A 21,114-nucleotide genomic window follows, 5' to 3' on the forward strand; every position below is an offset into this window, starting at 1 on the left:
GGTAAGAGGAGTAATGCGTCTTGCAAATAGACTTCCCCTTTGAGTAAAATGGACTTGGCGACAAGTTGCACCAATTATGCAATGAAATTACTTTTAAAAGGCTTTTGTAAATTCATATTAGTCAGTGTATTGCAAAGTGAAACATTCAAATTGAATCAATGATTCTAGCAAACATTTATTGAAGTGATGCCATAAACAGGCTAAGCATCATATACGAAAGTTTATTATCAAACAACTTTTTGAAAATAGTTGTACAGATCGTGATTAGAAAATAAAAGTACAACAACCAGTAATTGTTGACTGACAAAAAAAATTAAACAAAAAAAATTATGAAAAAAAAGAGACCAACAGAAAAAGCTCAATTGTACGCATGCACATTAGCAGTCTTGGGACAAACGTTTAGCATGACTTCTTGGTACAGTGGATCTAAAAGATTTGAATTATCTTGAGATACACAGCCAACCACTTAACTGAAATTATAAATTGGTACGTCTAAGCAAAAAAACCAAAAACAAGTTATCAAGACTCACTATCATGATGCTTTTCACCCTTTACCTCTTACCTTCTGTTATAAAAATAAAAGTATGCCTAGCCGGACTCTTAAATGGCCAACTAGTAGGACTGTTTCTATAAACCCTAACTCAATTTTCTGGACGGAACTCGGGGCGAAGACATCTATGCTTCACAAGAATTTGCCAGGGTCAGTCAGCCAGAGCTGACCTTACCAAAAGCAATGAGGTGCATGTTCTCATATGGAACACTTTCTCAAAGTCAATGTCTAAAATGGTTTTGGTCCTTGATTATAGATGCATCTTTATATAAATAATTATGTAGTTATTCTCCTCTTACGATGATTCCATATGTGTGGCACATTTTGGTATCAACCTAATAGACCAAAGACCAAGTACGTTATAATCAAATGGAATGGAAGGCAGTGAACAATAATGGATAGGAAATCCCAGACCAGCATCCCTAAAGTTTGTCCAGTGATTGCATGCTTTTGGGAAAGCAGGCTTAAAAAAAAAAAAAAAAAAAAAAATTAAAAAAAGAAAGCTACAACACCCGAACTTGAAGCTTCTTTGGGTCTGGTCTTGATTCTATCTTTTGCCCCGTTTATTACCGGCAGGGGGCTTCTTGAGCTGCAGCAGGGGCGCCCCGGTGCCAAAGCCGGCAGCAGGCGGGTTGGATACCCCAAAGGTAAGTCCGGCCGAGGGGTTAATGCCAGGGTTGCTGAAGTTAAAGCCAGAGGTGTTGCTTCCTCCAAAACCTGGAAAAAGCAAACAGTGAATGTAAAAGTTACGCAAAAAATAAAAAATAAAATTGTGCACCTTTTAAGAAAACATGTCATCAGGTATTTATTAGAGAGGCAGCCTTTCTTGTAAAAACACTTCCATAATATTATAGATACACGTATTGATAATTCAATATATGTTACAAAACATGTATGCGGCACAGTGACTGACTGGTTAGCACTTCAGCCTCACAGTTCTGAGGACCCGGGTTCAAACTGGCCTGCCCTGTGTGGACTTTGCATGTTCACCCCGTGCCCGAGTGGGTTTTCTCCAAGCACTCCGGTTTCCTCCCACATCCCCAAAACATGCATGGTAGGTTAATTGAAGACGAAATTGCCCGTAGGTGTGAATGTGAGTGTGTTTGGTTGTTTGTTTGTTTATGTGTGCCCTGCGATTGGCTGGCAACCAGTTCAGGGTTATTAGGCTTTACACAATCAGGATTTTTGGGGCCGATCAACGATCAGCAAGTTTATATAAAAAAAAAAACAATAACCCATCACATCACAAAATGGAGCAATGTGTCTATTTACATGACTTGTTCATTTATTGTATATACTTGTGTACTGTATACCAAGTATCTTAAAAGTATTCTCTAGAATTTTAGACAAAAGTTAAAACAATGACCTCTAGGGGGCACTCAAGGATTGGTCACTGACAAGTTTAGGTCAAATCAACATTACAACATGACAGAAATAATGGGTGCTAACTTACTGTTATAAAATTACTGTTAATGACATGCTTACTCTAACTTTCTCACTGTCCCAGCTTATTGGACGGGTGTTCAAATGTGTTGTTGAAGCATTTAGAAGACGTTCCCCACGACGTACTTCAGTTGCGCACAGACCGCAAATAACTTACGTGTTGTTCGTCTGAGACACCGCAAAATAGTCCCAGACCGATGACGTGTTTTTTCACCGACAAGATTGGGAAAAAAAACCTTTTGGGCCGTCAGATAGTAGAAAGTAGACGCGTGACAAGGCTAAAAAATAAACTAGCTTTCTGATCCATACGCAACAGCGACGCGGAGTAAACACCTTTTCCTAGACTTATTTCCACTCTTTCATCATCAATTCGTATTGAACCAGAAGAATTGCTGTATATTGATTGTAGAATGTTGATATAGGTTGGCTCTATCCCTTGATTTACCAGCGCCTGCAGTATCGAAGTGGTGGTGACTGAGTCAAACGCTTTTTCATAGTCGAAGGCTACATACAGATGCATTTCATACTCGTTGTGCCGTTCGATTATTTGTAGAACTGTCTGTATGTGGTCCATAGTATTACAACCGCTACAAAAACCTGCATGTTCTAGCTGTTCATCATTGAGTTTGATTCCAATTCGTTTGTCCAATATCTTAAACTAATGAAAGTGGCCTGGTCAAAAATGATGGCATCTTACTATTTTCTTCCAGAATTGTTTTTTTTTTTTTTATATATATATATACAATCGCTGCACTCAAACAATTTCTGTAACACTCAGTCACACATGAGATTTTGGTCCACTCAGTGTAAGGCGACACAGGTTTGAAGGATGGCTTCTCCTGACTGCATGTTTTGGCTCCTTCCACAGATGTTCAATAGGCTTTAGTTCAATGCTCTTCAGAATAGTATGTTTGTTTTTAAGCATTTGGGGTGCTTTTACCTATGCATTTTGGGTCATTATATTGCTGGAGGACCTGAGCACAAGTTTTCAGACACTGAGCAGTCCCAGAATGCCTCAAACAGTCTCGATTTTATTGTACCCTGTCAGATTCAAGACACCCTGTGCCGGATGCAGAAAAGCAGCTCCAGAACAAAACAGAGCCTCCTCCATGAATTACCATATTATTATTAACATTGCCAGTTTCAAGGTATTTCAGTGACCATTTTCTTAACAACAATTTTAGCCTCTTTCGACATAATATATTGTAACAAGGTGTTATAAGTTTAGTAGATTGTACTCGCATATTGTGAGTATATAAAATATATAAATCGGCCTGAATGCTTAATGCCTACAAGGCAAGGAGCATGTTTATTTCAGGTCAGACGCTTATTGATTCAAGAGGACTGCACATCGAGTGAATAATTTAAGTAGTTACGGTATATATTAGAGTGGAGGCCCCAATTTGAGGAAATACAATATGTTAACACCAACACAAGCCGTCCTCAACTGACCATTGTAGTGCAATCCAGAGATCATTCTTAAATTGTTAATGAAGGGACGGTGTTGTTTAAAGGGCAGAGGCTACTATTTATACAGTACATACTCAAATTATTTTAGTTTAAAAGAGATGGCATTGTGCTGTAAACAACCTTTTGTTTTGTAATTCTGTGGTAAAACAAATAAAATCACGTTTTCATAGTTCATTTAAATGAACTGCAGTATTCAGCCAGCTATTTGCGGACAAAAAGTTGGCATTTCCAGCACAAAGAATTTCATCCAAAAGTTCTAGCTCTTTTCAAACAATTCAATTTAAGCATTTAAAAGATTTTATGCACTCAAGTGATCCAGAATTATAAAAACTACATCCTCAATAACACACAAACATACACACGCTCACAGCCTGAGTCCTTCATGTTCGCGAATCATGCATGAGGAGTTACAATCCACATGTACCTGCACTCAGACTGCCTCCTGTGGGCTTAGTGGTGGAGGCGAAGGCAAAAGAAGTACCCCCAGTCCCCACCCCACCAAATCCTGGCCTTGCGCCAAAACCTGTGGGAGAGTGAGACAACGGGAGTCAGTCAGACCCTGGAGCACAGCTTTAACCCGGTGAACCTGCGCGAGGTAATATGGAATGTACTGACAGCACACCGCATGGCAAAGCAAAGGCCAAAGGGAGGAAAAGAGAACTTAACAGACTCCACTTGGTGTGCGTTCAGACCACTTTCCATTTCAGGTTAGTGTTTTCTGTTTTGTTTTGTATTGTATGGGGCGTGCTTTTAGAATAGACGACAGTCCAAAGCTGCCGAATATGCATAAAAACACGCAGAGGAGCAGCTTCCTGGTGGTGTGAACGCACATAATGCCATACACAAAGGCGAACGTGACAAGCCGAGCCCAGACTCAACACTCAATGCTACCTCACTTAGATGCCATCAAACGTTTGGAGGGTGGGGGTGGGGGGGGGGGGGGGGGGGAAAGAAAAAAAGCTTAGTCAATACCTCCCAAAGTGGTCGAGCCCAAACTAGTGCCCACTGCTGTGGCAAAGGGGTTGCCAAACCCTCCTCCCAAGGGTGCCTGGTTCCCTATGGCACACGGAGAGATTCTTTACTCCTTTTACACCTTCCTTTGACAGACAGAACGTCTTACCCTACTTACCAATGAATAATACAAAAATACTCAAATAAATTTGCCATTGATGACAATCATGAATCGACACTCCTCTTATACATGTTGGTTTCTAATTTATTTTAAAAAGGTACAGTTCATATGATTTATGTATACAAAGTGGAACCTCCAAAGTAGAACCTTTCCCATGACACCGTTTGACTAAGTAATTTTGAAGCGTTTCCAATAGGTAAAGTCAATTTGTTCTCCACTATAAAAATGGTGATTTTTAAGTAACATTACTCAGCATTGAAAAATAGCCGTTAAGACAAGTAAATAGCTATATTAAAACTGAAAATTACTTCACCTTTGAATATGGCCTGCATGTAATAGAAATGTGCTGTTTGTTAGCAAGCTACTCTGGTAGTTTACATTGAATTCATTAGCCATTACGCTTCTAGCAAATAAATGTATAATCCATTTGTAATTGTTGTATTCACACTTTTTCTCTTTGCCATCATTATCACCCCTACTGTGGTGACATCACAAAATCAATTAAGCCACAGAAAACTTCGGACAGTCTGGGAGGTTAAGGTCTTGCCACATAACAACTCAACTCAATCTTTGGCTTTTGCGGCACATCCACCACCCCAGAGAATTTAGGAGAAATTCTATTCTTTTTTTGGGTGAGTGACTTTGGAAGTTCCACCGGAGTTTACAATTGCTGAAGAAATCACCAGGATGATTTACGTATCTTGACTTGATGTGAAGGGGGGGGGGATATATTAAAACATTGCGGCTAGTTCTTTCACTCCAAAACTTGTCTTTTTCTCTCTCTTTCGCTCTTATGCCATCAAAATATAAAAAATTAGCTTCAGTTGAAAATAAACCAGGACAACTGTTTCTTTGTTTAAAAATTTTTTTATTGTCAATTTAATATGCAACTCAATTTACAGACACAAACAAACACGTTTAGAACATAATCGGTAGTAATTAATAACTGCTACTGCATTTGACAAGTTTCCAAAGATTCAAGATTTCAGAGTGAATGAACTAGCTTGTTAAAAAAAAGAAAGAAAAAAAAAAAAGCATCACACCATTATTGAATATAGTTTAAAAAGGCACACCATATTATATATTAAATATACTGTATCAACAGGCATTGGTTATATATGTTTAAATACAAGTCAAAGCACTGAAGTATTCGATAAGACACCAGGATTTGGCATTTCAGGGCTGCCCGTCACTGTAAACTTCTAAAACTAGTCAGTGATGAGCTAGAGTGGAAGTAGTTGCAAGTTATCGAACCAGCAGTTTAAACCACTGAATAGATGGATCTTTACCAGCATTTACTTACAAGTTATGTTGCCTGTCTTGTGTGCAGTTCATGCACATTTGTCTTAAAATGTATCAACAGTTCTTGTCAATTGACTCAGGCCTCTAAGAAGCCACATAGAGAAAGGTAGTAAAGAAGGAGACAAAGAATAAAGGAATAGGAACACTCTCAACAGTCTGGAACAGCCAAAAAGACCAGACACTCTCAGATGTACTGCACTCTCATTAGCGACGACTGAGTTCAAGTACCAAACAGTGTTACCACTAATACGACCAGTGTAATTGTCAAGCCAAGTACAGGTGTGGAAGACGCATGTTAAAAAGATAACTAGAATTTAAAAAAAAAAAAAATAATAAAATAAAACGTTTGTCAGGACACAACTTCAGTGTCCAGACCCCTCTGAATGCCAACTACTACATCATTAAATTCCAAGCTTCCAAACTTTAAAAACACTTCTTTGAGGAGAATGTAAAATGATCCTGTAGCCCTTAGGTGAAAGTATTGAACCAACCATATCTATTTAAAATGAAGACCATGCATCAAATTTAATTATTGTTGAACATTAAGTTTCAATAGTGAACATTAAGTTTCAATAGTTCACAACCATAACGTCTCTCAATTTCAAGCTCGTGCTAAGTAAATGTAGAACAACCGTGTTTCACAATTTAGCCAACAAAACAGCTTTTGTTAGTTGCCCTGAGTCATTTGGCACGTTTGACTTTTACACGTGGTGGCACAAATGTAAAGCAGCTTTGGGCCAGCACCAGTGATGCCATTTCACATGTAAACAGATAAGTCAATAAATACTGAATACTCCTATTAGTCCAAAGAAAGTCTATTAGTTGACAGTCTAGTATGACAACTCATGCTGCTTTCCATAAAACTGTACAGTCACCATAACTATCAGAATATTGCTTGAAGTTCCTACTTGCAAACTGGGGACAAATAGATGTTTTACTGACTTTATAGAGCAACATACCTGACATCATAACAGCATGACACAAACTAAAAGACTTCATACAGTGATCCCGCAAAATTGGCACATCAAAGAGACACAATCCACCAAAGGCGGGCTATATCCCTCACAACATGAATGTAGTAGTACCTATTTCTATCCACCTTTCACATAGATGTCTGACAATGTCATTGTCCGAGGCTGTTAATAATCAAAATATATATTTCTAAAAATAAATACCAGCTCATTGGTATTGTCAGCCATATTTTTTTTTTTTTTTTTTTTACAAACCCCAATTCTGATGAAGTTAGGCCATTGTGAAAAACAGAATACAATGATTTGAAAATCCTTTTCAAACTATATTCAATTGAATGTGCTACAAAGACAAGACAAACTGATAAACATAATTTTGTGTGTGTTGCAAATACCGGTATTCACTCATTTTGAATTTGATGCCAGCAATAAGTTCTAAATAAGATGGTAAAGGGGCATGTTTTTCACTGTGTTACATCACCTTTCCTTTTAACAACATGTTTGGGAACTGAGGACACAAATTGCTGAAGCTTTGTTGTAGGGAGACAGGTCTGGACTGCTGGCAGGCCAGTCTAGTACTCACACTCTTATACTACGAAGCCACACTGTTGTAGTTTGAACATGCAGAAAGTGGCTTGGCATTGTCTTGCTAAAAATAAGAAGGGGCGTTCCTGAAAAAGACATTGCTTGGATGGCAGCATACGTTGCTCAAAAACCTGTATGATGTACCTGTGGAATATTCTAAAGGTGTTTTTGAGCATTCCTCAACTTTTTTTTTTCTTGTTGCTCCTGTTCCAGCTTTTTTGGAACATGTGAGGATAAGCGGTAAAGAAATGGATGGATGGCTGTCGCAAGGCATCAAATTAAAAATGAGAGACTATTTGCACAGGAAAAAAATAACATTCCTCAGTTTGAACATTAAATATCTAGTCTTTGTAGTGTTTTCAATTGAATATAAGCTGAAATGGATTGGCAAATCCTTGTATTGTTTGTATTGTTTATTATTTATGTTTTACATGTCCCTACTTTATTCAGTGCTAACAGACTGGATCAGCACTAGTCCCGCCCACTGAGTTTGATGGAACAAGATGACGGATAAGATGATTTCATGATGTACTAGCAGGAACCATGAAATTAAAAATATGGAAATAATTATTACTTTGTATTAATCATATTTTGGCCTCCATACAAAAGCATGACAGTAAAAAAGAAACATGTTCCAATATTTTATATGAGCAATCCAGAACTCAAAGTGCTCTAACATTTAAAATACAAAAAAGAATAGCTGAAAGATGTTTCTACTTGGCATGTGTAACGACAATGGTGCAAAGTTACTAAAAAGGTATGTTAAGGTTCCTACAAATCATTGAACACATCATCAGATTAACAGTTTGGTTGTGGTTAGACCATTACATTTTTCACTGGAACATGTAAGCTTTGGCTGCAAAGATTTGAAAACTAAATCAAGTGTCTGACCAATGAACAAAGCCTGCTTCTGCCTAAACCCTCCCAAGTGGAATATTGCTGTAGAACAGGAGTGTCAAACTCAAATTCACGGTGGGGCAAAATTAAAAATTGGGACAACGCCGTGGCCCAAACTCAATATTTAATGAAAAATGACTGTGATGTGCATGTTTCCCTTTTCTGCAGAAATGTAGCGTTAAAGTTTATCATTGACAACAAACTTAAATTTTGCTTAAACATTAAATCTGGAATAAACAAACTATTATAAACGCGGGAAATAAAATTTGCGATAAAAGACATCAGTTGTATTTATTGTTTTGTATTTAAATAACATGAATTATTCTGTCTCTTTATCTTTTATTTATCTATCTCCAACTACCTTGCTTTTTGATGTAAATTAACTGTTTTCCATCTTACGTTTGGCCATTTTTGGGAAGGGGAAGTGTAAATTTGCTCGAGGAGACTGGTAGCATAGTTGCTAACGACTGCAACAGAAAGGGAAGGGGCGCTCGCCGGTCTAGACTGATGGGCCAACACACCAAGCAAAGCATTCTGGGATTTTTAATATTAGTGGCGCATGTCCTATATACTGGCGGGCCAGCTCTAATACACATTTAATATGGTCTTGTGGGCCAAATTTGGTCCCCCGGGCCTGAGTTTGACATATATGCTCTAAAACCTGCACCCTGATTGCAGGATTCTTCACCATAAATTATATTCAAAAGTCATACAAACATACACTAGTGTGCCCTGATGTGCTGAAAGTGGATTCACTTGTGAGGTTGTACTATCAAGTGCTCAGCTGGTGGAACAATATGTATAAACGTGATATAATAGCGTATGAGGTTACATTTGGGTTATTTGTGTTTCTGATATAAGCCCCATGAATGTATTTGCAGTTAAATGTGTATGCCGGCTATAAGCGGTTTGAATCATATTACATAGTGTGATATTGTTTTAACTGTTTAGTGGAAAATGAAATGACTGACATGGTGTGACGACATGTGGCAACACGTTGCTAATGAATAGACCTTGCTTGTTTTATACAAGGTAATATTTTTTTGTAAATTATTAAGAGGTTTTTCTTTTCTTTTTTTAAAGAGTGCCACTTGCCTGTACAGCAGAAGAGGCATGCTTCAGAATCACCATATTTATGTACAGCAATATTTAGAAAATAGAGCCTGCATTTTCCTACTGGAAACAATCAAGAGCTACATTAAAATCAGTCATGTCAGTGACAACACAGATGAAGGAAAATTAAACTAAAGCAGCTGCCACACAGTGTGGAGTTTACATCCATATTCACTCATATTAGTATCACTCACACATTAGTCAACAAGCCAAATACAGTGGTATGAAAAAGCTTTCTCCCCCCCCCCTCCTGATTTCTTATTTTCTTGCACATTTGTCACACTTTCATTTTTCCCATCATCAAACAAATTTAAATACCAGTCGAAGACAGCACCAGTAAACACAAAATACAGTTTTTAGTAAGTGAGAAAAAAAAATCCAAACCTGCATGGCTGTGGTTGAGCATAACGGAGTTGAATTCCACTAGCCACACACAGGCCACCTGCGATACTGCCACACCTGTTCTCAATCAATAAATCACTTAAATAGGACCTGCCTGACAAAGTGAAGTACACCAAAAGATCCTCAAAAGCTACACATCATGCTGAGATCTGAAGAAATTCAGCAAGAAAGTAATTGAGATCTATCAGTGTGGAGAAGGTTATATGTGGAAAAGCCATTTCTAAAGCTTTGGGACTCCAGCGAACCACATTATCCACAAATGGTGAAAACGTAGAACAGTGGTGAACCTTCCCAGGAGTGGCCGGCTGCACGAATTACCACAAGAGTGCAGCGACTACTCATTCAAGCGGTCACAAAAGACCCCACAAAAATATCCAAACTGTAGGGCTCACTTGCCTCAGTTAAGGTCAGTGTTCATGACTCCAGCATAAGAAAGCAGCAAAACGAACACTAAGACTCGTCTCAATTTTGCCAGAAGACATGTTGATAATCCCAAAGACTTTTGGAGAAATACTCTATGGTCTGAGAAGACCAAAGTTGAACTTTTTAGAAGGTGTGCGTCCCATGAAATCAGGCGTAAAAGTAACACTGCATTTGAGAAAAAGAACATACCAACAGTAAAATATGGTGGTAGTAGTGTGATGGTCTGGGGCAGTTTTGCTGCTTCAGAACCCGGAAGACTTGGAATGGAATCATGAATTCTGCTGTCTCCCAAAAAAATCCTGAAGGAGAATGCCTGGCTATCTGTCCGTGACTTCAAGATTAAACGAACTTGTTCTGCATCTGGACAAAGATCCAAAACACACCAGCAAATCCACCTCTAAATGGCTGATCCAAAACACACCTGACTTGAATCCTATCATCTCCTTAAAAAGGCGGTTCATGCTCAAAAACCCGTCAATGTGGCTGAAATACAACAATTCTGCAAAGATGAATGGCCCAAAACTCCACCAGAGCACACTCAGTAAGAGATTCATTGCAAGTTATCACAAACGCTTGATTGCAGTTGTTGCTGCTAAGGTTGGCCCAACCAGTTATTAGATTTAGGGGGCAATCACTTTTTCACACAGGGCCATATAAGTTTGGATTTTTTTTCTCTCCTAATAAAAAAACTTAAAAACTGCATTTTGTGTTTATTTGTGTTGTCTTTGACTACTATTTGAATTTGTTTAATGTGATATGCAACAACAACAAAAAGAAATCAGGAAGGGGCAAACACCTTTTCACATCACTGTAATAATAATAATAAGGATACGGATTGGGTGGGCTCAATGTCAGTTCAATATCCATTTGTGTAAAACTACAATTATCCAATTATTAGTATTGTACAAGGCGCATTAAATAAATTAAATTAATCCAGGCCATAAAGTGATGCATCAGACGTGATAAGGCAGAAACCCATTTCGTATAAAGAGAAAGTTTTATTTCTCCTTCCTTTTCCTCATCATGCATTTCCTACAAGTATAGCAAGCAAGAGCTCTGCAACATTTTTTTCTTTCAGTTTTCTTCCTTTCTTCCTACACCAGTATCAGTATGAAGTATATTAATTAAATTGTGTTCTTTTCAACCCTCCAAAGTAGGCGAGAACTTTCTAAAACTTGTAGGCAGTCAGACCTGGAGTTGGCTGCTGTTGCTGGGTCAGTGTGGCTGCCATGGCAACCGCTGCAGCATTTGGCACACTTGAGAATGGTGCCGGACCAGTTGTCACGCGCGGCGTGCTCTGCCACTTCCTGTTCGACTCCCGTTTGGACTCAAAAACGTCGGTCGAGTCCTCCAAAAAGGCCCGGCGGTAGGAGAGGTACTGGTGCTTCAAGATCTAAAATACAAAGCAGGTATTTATATTTACAAAACTTAAAATACAGTGGAAGGGGCTGCACAGTAGTGTAATTTCTTTTCTCAAAAGTTCATACAACAATCATGTGAGCAAATCTCATAAGAATTCAGCTCAGTCGTCAGCATCAATAGGCTCAAATCCACAAGGGTGTCTTGCGTTTTCTTTTTTTTCTCCCTTTGTGACGCCATCACAGAACTAGAATAAACATTGTACAACACGAAAGCTCACTGCTTAGTACAATACAAGAAGTCCAATTCACTAAACAATATAATACACATACATATAATACACATACACATAATACACAACAATATAATACACATACTCATTTTACAATATGACAAAATTCCAGCTTCATTACTTAAGCATGTTAAAATGTTACTTAAAACAGTGCTCGTATACTTAAGGTTTTACGATGGCCTAGCTCTAGAAGGAATGAATTTGCTATGGGAAAATTGTGCTTTGACAGTAAAACTGTGGGATCCAAGCAAAACAGATTGTGACTGGATGCGTTTTGATTCACCTTCTTTGCAATTTCGCTCGGCGTTGGGAGAGTTGAATTACGAGCGACATTCGCATGGTGACAGCCAATCAGTCAAGAATGGACAATGTCACACACAGCATCCTGTTGACATTCTACAGACTTTTGGACTTCCACAACGAGTACAGAGCCACAATACAGGTCAAATCGTCATCCATTGCTGCTCGTGCATGGCAGGAGGAAATACTGTCTTCACCTCCCGGAGGAGAAGCCCCTCCTCTTCCGCGTTTACAGCGCGAATAAAGCAAATGCGCATTCAATGTGTATTTTCTACTACCATGATCAAACTCAAGCGAGGGAGGCGAGGCACAGCAAACTTTCGCGTTTGGTGTGAATGCAACATAAGCGTTTAACTCACTCAGAATCTGAACAAAGGTATCAAGCATATGAAAGAATACCTCAGATCAGATAATTTCTTGCCTTTAGCATGTCTGCATAAAGGTCTTAGTATAATAGGATGACGTGGTTCTGTTGGCTTCATCAAGCCATGATCTCCAACTCTCACTGTCAAGCAGCTGGGATGAAAATAAGCACCTCCAAATCTGAGACCATGGTCTGCAGCCGGAAAAGGGTGGAGTGCCCTCTCCGGGTTGGGGATGAGATCCTGCCCCAAGTGGAGGAGCTCAAGTATCTTGTGGTCTTGTTCACGAGTGAGGGAAGAATGGAACGGGAGATCGACAGGCTGATCGGTGCAGCGTCTGCAGTGATGAGGACTTGGTATCGGTCCGTTGTGGTGAAGGAGCTAGCCGAAAGGCGAAGCTCTCAATTTACAGGGCAATCTACGTTCCAACCCTCACCTATGGTCACAAGCTGTGGGTCGTGACCGAAAGAACAACATCCCGGATACAAGCGGCCAAAATTATTATTTTTTCGCAGGGTGTCCGGGCTCTCCCTTAGAGATAGGGTGAGAAGCTCGGTCATCCGCGAGGGGCTCAGAGTAGAGTCGCTGCTCCTCCCCATTGAGAGGAGCCAGATGAGGTGGTTCGGGCATCTGATTGGATGCCTCGGGCATCTGATTTGATGCCTCCTGGACACCTCCCTGTTGAGATGTTCCGGGCACGTCCCACTGGGAGGAAACCCCAGGGACGACCCAGGACATGCTTGAAAGACAATGTCTCCCGGCTGGCCTGGGAATGCCTCGGGATACCCCCGGAAGAGCTGAATGAAGTGGCTGTGGAAAGGGAATTCCCCCGCAACCCGACCACAGATAAGCGGAAGAAAATGGATGGATGGATGTTACCAAGGGTGAATCAGTAATTTTATTTTTATAGACTTTGTGCTGACCTTTACATTCTCATGGACAGACTGGAGTTGAGCAGCCTGGGCAACAAACGTCTGGTACAACTTCTGCATGGCCATGGTCAGGTCTGGGAACAGGATTTTTAAAACATTTTCGAGAATAAAAAGCAAATGATTAGTTATTAGTGCATTTTAAGGCCTCTGACCTTGAGGGGTGATGTGAGAGCCACTACTCTGTGTGGTTAGGTGGTTCTCCAGCTCTTCAATCTGCTGTCGGTACTGCTGCAGTTGCACCTCAAACTGCTCTACCAGGCAGCGGAAATAACTAAGCAAAAAAGTAAACTTTTTAATTTTGTCCATAAAAGATTAAAAGGAAGTTGTGATAGGCTACTCACTCTGATGGAGCAGTGTTTTCATGCTGAAGTCCAGGGGGAGTCTTTTGTGTACGCAGTGCTATGTCAGCATTTTTCAGCTCCTTCATTCGGAAACGAACGTGAATAAAAGATTTGGACATATTCTAGTAAAAGATTGGGATTTGAGCACACTGACAAAGACATTTAATAGTTTGACCAGATTAAAATGTACTTTTGTCGTATTGGTTTAATGAGTACGAGTAATGAGTGCCTCTGAGATCAAGTGCAACAAGTTATGCCTGACTGTAGCGACCTGTGCAGTCTCCAGCTTTAGCTTGTCAATGGCCAGAGCCTGACGCTGCAGACCGCTAGCACTGACGGAGAGAAGTTGCTTGAGGGTCTTGATGTCATCCTGGACTTTGGATATTGCCTTGGATGACATCCTGCTGATGTCTTCCTGAACCTGTTTCTGCTCTTTGACAAACTTTCTAAAAAAACAACAACAAAAAAAACATTGAAACAGATATTTTTTAAATAATATCTATTTTCAAAAAGAAATAACTTGTATACATCAATGTTCGTACGGACAATTTCAGCACAAATTCTCAAATTTGTGCGTACGCACTGTTTGTGAATGAGGCCTAACAAGTGGGCTAAAATGGCTGTTGACAGGTGCACAAGACTCCGTGAAGTTACAGGAAGCAATGATGTGTTTAAAACATGACCAAAACTCCAGAGGGCAAATAAGTGTCAAAGACTCATCACAAAGCACAGTGGATGCAATTTTGATTCACACTTACTGGAAATTCTCAACATCTTGACAAATAACTGGAGGCAGGTTTTCATCCTTTAAAGCTTTACTGTCCCTTAAAAGGAGAAAAATAATTTTGTGTTCATCATGGGGGCGAAAAAAAAAAAAAAAAAAAACAGGTAAATTTAACTCAATCCATTGCAGCGCATATTGAGGTATCAGGCGTCACGTAGAAAAGTAGCATTCAAAAACCCTCACATTTTTGTAGATTTTTTATTATACCTTTTCATGGGACAACACAAGAGAAACAATGATGCTACTATGGAAAGGAATACGTTTACAGCCTGTGTAATAGTGTAAATTTAAAATAACAACAGCCATTAAAGTCTAAACCCCTGGCAAAACAATGTGAGTACATCCCTAAGTGAAAATGTCCAATTGGGCCAAATTAGCCATTTTCCCTTCTCAGTTACATGTCTTGTTAGTCTTGCAATTCATTCGGCGTGAATGGGGAGCAGGTATGTTCAATTTGGCATTATCAGTCTATCACACTGTCTTAATGGTCACTTGAAGTTTAAGTTTAAAACTAGCTGAGGATATGAAAAAAGGAATTGATGCGCTACATGAAGATGGTCTGGACTATAAGAAAATGCCAAGACCCAGAAACTGAGCTGCAGCACAGTAGCCAAGAACATACAGCAGTTTAACAGGACAGCTTCCACTCAGAACAGACCCCATCATGGTCGACCAAAGCATCCTCAGGGTCATATCCAGAGGTTGTCATCAGTAAAAATAGACTACAGTAGACCTCTGCCAGCGTTGCTGCAGTGGTTAAATGGGTTGGGTGTCAAACTGTTGGTCCTAAAACCATGATGTGCTACACAGGGCATCAAATTAGTCAGCATGGCTGTCATCGCAGAACAAAGCCTCTATAAATGATGCAAAAGAAAGCCCGCCAACAGTTTGGTGAAGACAAACAGACACAGGAGATGGATTAATCGACCCATGTCCTGTGGTCTTATGAGACCAAGATAAATAAAATTCCACTTTTTTCCCACACTATAACTTCCAGACTTCTCTGTAAAGAAAATACAATAAATAATCATTTGTGACATTTGGGTTTTCTCCGGGAACTCCGGTTTCCTCCCACATCCTAAAAACATGCATGGTAGGTTCTAGAAAGAAAGAAAGTTCTAGAAAGTCAACCATCACTGCAGCCCTCCACCAGTCGGGGTGTTACGGTAGAGTGCCTTGCATGTCTCTGTAGACCCAAACCCTATTGAGCATATTTTGAGCATCCTCAAACTCTAACATCCACCAACAGCTCTGACTTGTGAAGCTCTGATAAAATCCATCCCCAAGAAGGTTGAGGTAGTGTTGAAAAATTATGGTGGTCAGTTGGCCAGACAAAAAAACAACACCTTAGGCACAATTTAGACATTTACACTTGGCTCTGCACTTTGTTTTGCTGCGACTTTAGACAATGGTTGTTTGTCTGTTCGGTTATTTTTAAACACAGTAAATGTATTGTTCTACAGGTTGTACACTGACTAAATTGCTGCAAAGTGTTATTTTGTCAGTGTTGTCCAATGAAAAAATATCAAATATTTACAAAAAAGTGATGGGCGTACTCACTTTTGTAAGTATACAGTAGAGCCTCTGCACAGTCACTGGCAGTGCATTGCATATTTCCTCAAATAGAGCCTGTGTGTTTTTTACTCAAGCTCAGAGAGCACCAGGTGTTTAATTTTTAATTTTATTTTAATGATATAAATGCTGTTATCATTGAGGTTGTGTGACATAAGCAAGTCTTATAAGGAAAAGTGTAATAATAAGTATAGATAATCCGGGAGTCTAAAAAGGGACTTGCTTATGGCTGTTAATAAATGGCCCTGCGCTAAAAACAATAAGAAAGTGCATCACTTCAATTTATTTCGTGTTTACAAATTAGAACTTGGATAACAACGAGCATCATGGAATGGAGTGTGGTTGACTTTGGAGGTTCCACTGTAACAATGTACATTATATATTGTATTAGTTTCATAATCATAGCATACTGGTAAATTGTGACAGTTTATCAGTTTAGCAAGCTTCTCGTAGAGTAGAGGCCAGAGTGTAATTACACTGATCAACATGACTTACTGTGCATTGGCTCCAGATGAGGCATCACTCTTGTTCTCAGAGGACGTACTGAAGTCAACCCCACCCAAGCCAATACTGGGAGTAGGGGCTGCCGTTGCTGCTGTTGAAGTGCTTAATAAAGAACCTAATGTTAACCCTCCTCCTCCAAGAGTGGATTGACCCAAACCTGGGATATAAAGTGAACAGATGGGCTGACGTAACATTATTAATACTTTTCTGCTTTGTTATATTGCATGTTTGCCAACCTGTAGCCACGGTACTGGAAAAGAGACCCGTGCCCAGTGAAGGAACCGTTGGGACAGCTGCCGTGGTTGTCGTGCCGCTGAGGCCGAGTGTGAAGCCTGTCGCCGTGGGCTGCTGTGGCGCCGTCGACGTCAGGACAGAGCCGAATGTTAAACCTGTCCCAGTGGGGACAGACGCAGAGCTGGTGGTAGCAGCGGTGAGGGAGAACGGGGCAGCTGAGCCAGTGGGTTTGTTGAAGGCAATGCTGAAGCCAGGTGAGGCTGTTGTAGAAGCTGGGGCCCCTGAACACACGCAAGAATTACAATTTATAATATTGTGGCTTAGAGAGGAACCTTTTTTTTTTGTGAAATTACATTGCATGCGCCACCACTAATCTAAACCCGGTATTGTTTAATATTGCGTTCGTGGAATAACAATTAAATAAATTAATCAATCAATTTTAGCACTATAGCCCTCTGCTGTCGACCAAAATTAACATCACAACAGCTCTCACGCTTTCGTTGCAAATGTCATGTGACCAAACCCGGAAAACAGGTAGCAGACTCCCACTTGCATAGTTTATGACATTATGGTCTTGAGCAAATTGTTGGATCTCTAGAGTGCCTGCCTACCCATCAAGTGTGAAATCAAACAACCACGTAAATATTTTGCTATCTGCCTGAAAATGTGTCGCTGAGTGAGCCATTTTTGCACTCTATTTTCCTAACACCTGCAGTGTGTGAAAACCTTGTTCAGACTTATAGAAAATATTTGACCTCTGTCATTGCCAACAAAGGGTATAGAACAAAGTATTGAGATGAACTTTTGTTATTGACCAAATACTTATTTTCCACCATAATATGCTAATAAATTATTTAAAAATCAGACAATGTGATTTTCTGGATTTTTATTTATTTATTTTTTTCCCCCTCATTTTGTCTCATAGGTGAGGTATACCTAATATGAAAATGACAGGCCTCTCTCATCTTTTTGAGTGGGAGACCTTGCACAGTAGGTGGCTGACTAAATACTTTTTTGCCCCAGTGTAACTCATGGCGACAGTAGTTCATATACCGTGTTCACAACTTCACAAAACAATCAGGTAGCTTGCCAACACTGTGAAGGCTTATCTGTGCATCCAGCAAAACTCAGTGCAGCTCTACTTACCTGCAGTCGTCAGTCTTTGCCCACCCTAGCTGATCATGTCATGAGCAGAGGAAACTCTCTCAGAGCAGGTGTTATGGAAATATGTGCAAAATGGTACAATTGGTGGCTGACTAAATACTTTTTGTCCCACTGTAAAATGCGTTTGTCTTTACTTGTCCATGCTTGTTCCACACGCTGGCCTCTGCTTCTGTAAGTAGAAGCAAGCAACCAGCCATAGCATCCAGTTGCCAGCAACATCCAACTGGTATACATTGACTAAAGAGGCTTAACAGGCTGGCTCACATCTTGCCAGCAAATGAATCCGTAACAGCAGGCTAAATCTCGTCAGTGAAATGACGGGTCAACCTGCGAAGACACTCTAGTCGCAAAGCTCAAGCTCCAACCCTGGTCATCACGGCAACGACACCAGACTTGCCACTGGCCCAGCAGTACATGGGGTGTGATAACGCAGGCTCACTTGCATGAATAAATAGCCTAAAAACAGGCAGATATTGGCAAGACAAGAAATCGGGGGTGCAAAGTATTTTACAATTCTTGATCCTTGGGGTATTTTGACTAAAAACAATTACCATAAGACCCCTGGGAACTGTTTCTAATTGTAATTTATCAAATGCATGAGCTGTCTCCTTTAAAACATATGCTCACCTAAAGTTAGTCCAGCAGTCGGAGCGGCTGCAGCACCTGTACAACATCAAGAAAAATGTTTTGCTGCAGGTAGGATTTAAATTATAATACACCCATTATTTCTGTGACAACAGACACTTTACTCATCCAAGAGAAACACACTTTTTTTTTTTTTTTTAAATGCTTTAAGCATCATCGTATTTTATTATTATTATTTTATGCATTATCATGATGCAGAGCCACAAAGCGACTCGCCAGTGTGAGACACCATTTCCATTTCCTAGGAGACAATTTATATACACATTCATGGTTTTGATAGATATGATGTCAATGTTGGAGCAACATAAAATCAATTAATGAAGAGAATGGGGCTAGGCGATGAGTGCAAAAATGAAAATGCTAATTTAACTTTCTTCGATTTCAGGTAATGCAAGAATATCCCACTCTCAACTCAGTTTATTCTGTAAACATTTAGATAATTTTGAAACAACTAACAGAGGTGAACATGCATATATGAACAATTAAGGATTAGTGAAACAATGTAATTGAAAAGACATCAGCTAGAATGAAAATGTTTTGTGAAAAAAAATTAAAAAATTTCCTAACGGGAGAAAATAAAAATCTTGTATTTCTTGCATGCAGAATTTCAATACTCCTGTGTTAATGTAGAAAGTAACTTTCACCTTAATTAAAAAAAGAAATTCATTTTTAAGGGGAAACTAAAATTGTAAGTCCCCCTTGCACAATAGAAAATAAATTATTTTGCGATAGCACAGCATATCTTTGGCCGAGGGTCTTACAGAGGCGCTTAAAACCACTCTGCTCAACAGCTGGTAAAAGGTGCCATATCTTTTGTAATGTCGTCTGAAGCATCAGTTTCTCTTTTAGAGTCCATTTCATATTGTGTGGCAAGTGTAACTGCTTCTGTTAATGGCATCTACTTTATGGTGGCCCTTGTTGTGCCATGCACTATTTATATTCGGTAACATGATGGCGCTTCAAAAGTGACCACTGGACACAGAAACTATTATTCCGTGGGGTTTGCACTTTACTACTTTTTGGTCAACGTCATACTTATTAAAACTAGTGTGTCCAAACAACTGGCACATAATTCCTTTTGGGTTACAAGCTGCTTCTGCTTTACCTTCGGCTTGTTATTTTGTGTTTTCCTCCATGACGCTTCAGTATAGCGGACTGGACGGTATCATGTGGCTACTTTTCCTGTTGGTTTTCTGGCAGTCTTCACATTTTGCAAAACCTGTCACGTAAACTACAAAACCAGTAGTGTGTTTTAAGGGGGTGTATTAGTAGAGATAATTAGAAGGGATGAGGGGGCTCTCCATATGTTAGAAGCTCTAAATGTTGTTGGTTTTTTTTGTGTGGTTTTTTTTACATTAATCACTCAGCCCTAATGAATCCAGCAAGCAATACAATTCCCAATACACACTTTATCAGTTGTGTGACTTACCTGGGGCAGGCGTGTTGAATGAAAACCCTCCAGAAGGTTTCTGACCAAAGAGACTGGTAGTGGTGGTGGTGGTGGTAGAGGCAGGGGTGGCAGCCAATGCATTACCAAACGAGAAGCCACCAGTACTGGCCGCAGGTGCACTTTTAAAGCAACAATGACAAGAGTCATCACGTTTTATTGACAGACAGGGGGCTACGTTGAAAAGACAAATGCTAATGTTAGACTAAGTTCACATGAGTCAAAAACTAACGACACACAATGACGTTTGCCTCGTAAATCTCTCGTGATACGGGTTATTGATATATTACAAGGTGGCTGTAACAACTTAGTTTAGGCGAATGTTGTCTACTTACGCTATGCTAACGTTAGTCAAGTCGTATTAGTTTCCATTACCTGGTTGCTGCTCCAAATGCAAATCCTCCGCCAGCGCTGGTGGAACCGAGTGTTCCCGTCCCGAAGTTAAATCCAGACATTGCACTTTAAGCATGAAACACTTTCAAGCCAAACTCTTTGTACATCAGCAGAATAGCTGCTCGCAACACAGCATCGCCACTATCCTGCTAGCTAGCTAGCTTCGCAGAAATGCGCGCGTGTGGGCCGGAGCCGCAGTATTTTAGTTTAAAATAATATTGTTTTGAGATACAACATGAATTAAAGACGTCTCTGGAATCCAGTTGTTTATAACTGCATGCCCAAGTCAAGTATCCCTTTTAGACATCTAAAACGGACAAATATCGAAGGACATAGCCACGCATGGCTTGGATTTTCCTATTCCCCGCCTGTTGCTAATCGAGTGCTATTGCATTTTGGGTATAATACTGATAAACTACATTACCCAGCATGCCGTTTTCCTACCGCGTGAGCATTACATTTCAAAATAAGGATAAAGTAAATATGTAGCGAAAGAATGC

General features: G+C 39.8%; 1 protein-coding gene across 3 annotated transcripts; it reads right to left on the reverse strand.

Annotated features, from left to right (window-relative positions):
- Window positions 1-162: 162 nt before the first annotated feature.
- On the reverse strand, window positions 163-20,996 carry nup58 (nucleoporin 58). Of its 3 annotated transcripts, XM_061665989.1 has the most exons (14): window positions 20,597-20,996; window positions 20,204-20,343; window positions 18,757-18,792; window positions 16,968-17,246; window positions 16,723-16,888; window positions 14,630-14,695; window positions 14,143-14,317; window positions 13,872-13,951; window positions 13,683-13,801; window positions 13,522-13,604; window positions 11,477-11,678; window positions 4,436-4,519; window positions 3,888-3,986; window positions 163-1,267 (listed from the first exon to the last, which is right to left on the reverse strand). In XM_061665989.1, exons 1-14 carry the CDS (start codon window positions 20,674-20,676, stop codon window positions 1,098-1,100), a joined length of 1,779 nt encoding a protein of 592 aa, XP_061521973.1. In that variant the 5' UTR covers window positions 20,677-20,996; the 3' UTR covers window positions 163-1,097. The 3 variants fall into 3 exon arrangements, with proteins under 3 accessions (XP_061521973.1, XP_061521974.1, XP_061521975.1); XM_061665990.1 differs by lacking the exon at window positions 4,436-4,519; XM_061665991.1 differs by lacking the exon at window positions 3,888-3,986.
- Window positions 20,997-21,114: the final 118 nt, after the last annotated feature.

The sequence above is a fragment of the Phycodurus eques genome, chromosome 21 (genome assembly GCF_024500275.1).
Source record: "Phycodurus eques isolate BA_2022a chromosome 21, UOR_Pequ_1.1, whole genome shotgun sequence".
NCBI lineage: Eukaryota > Metazoa > Chordata > Actinopteri > Syngnathiformes > Syngnathidae > Phycodurus > Phycodurus eques.

What these genes read in the sequence shown, in the direction of transcription:
- nup58 (XM_061665989.1), bottom strand. Translation starts at nt 20,676, where the DNA reads ATGTCTGGATTTAACTTCGGGACGGGAACACTCGGTTCCACCAGCGCT. An exon ending in TCATCTGGAGCCAATGCACA is followed by an intron (nt 14,696 to 16,722) that starts GTAAGTCATGTT and finishes TCTCCTTTTAAG; the next exon opens with GGACAGTAAAGCTTTAAAGG. An exon ending in CTCTCACATCACCCCTCAAG is followed by an intron (nt 13,605 to 13,682) that starts GTCAGAGGCCTT and finishes TCCTGTTCCCAG; the next exon opens with ACCTGACCATGGCCATGCAG.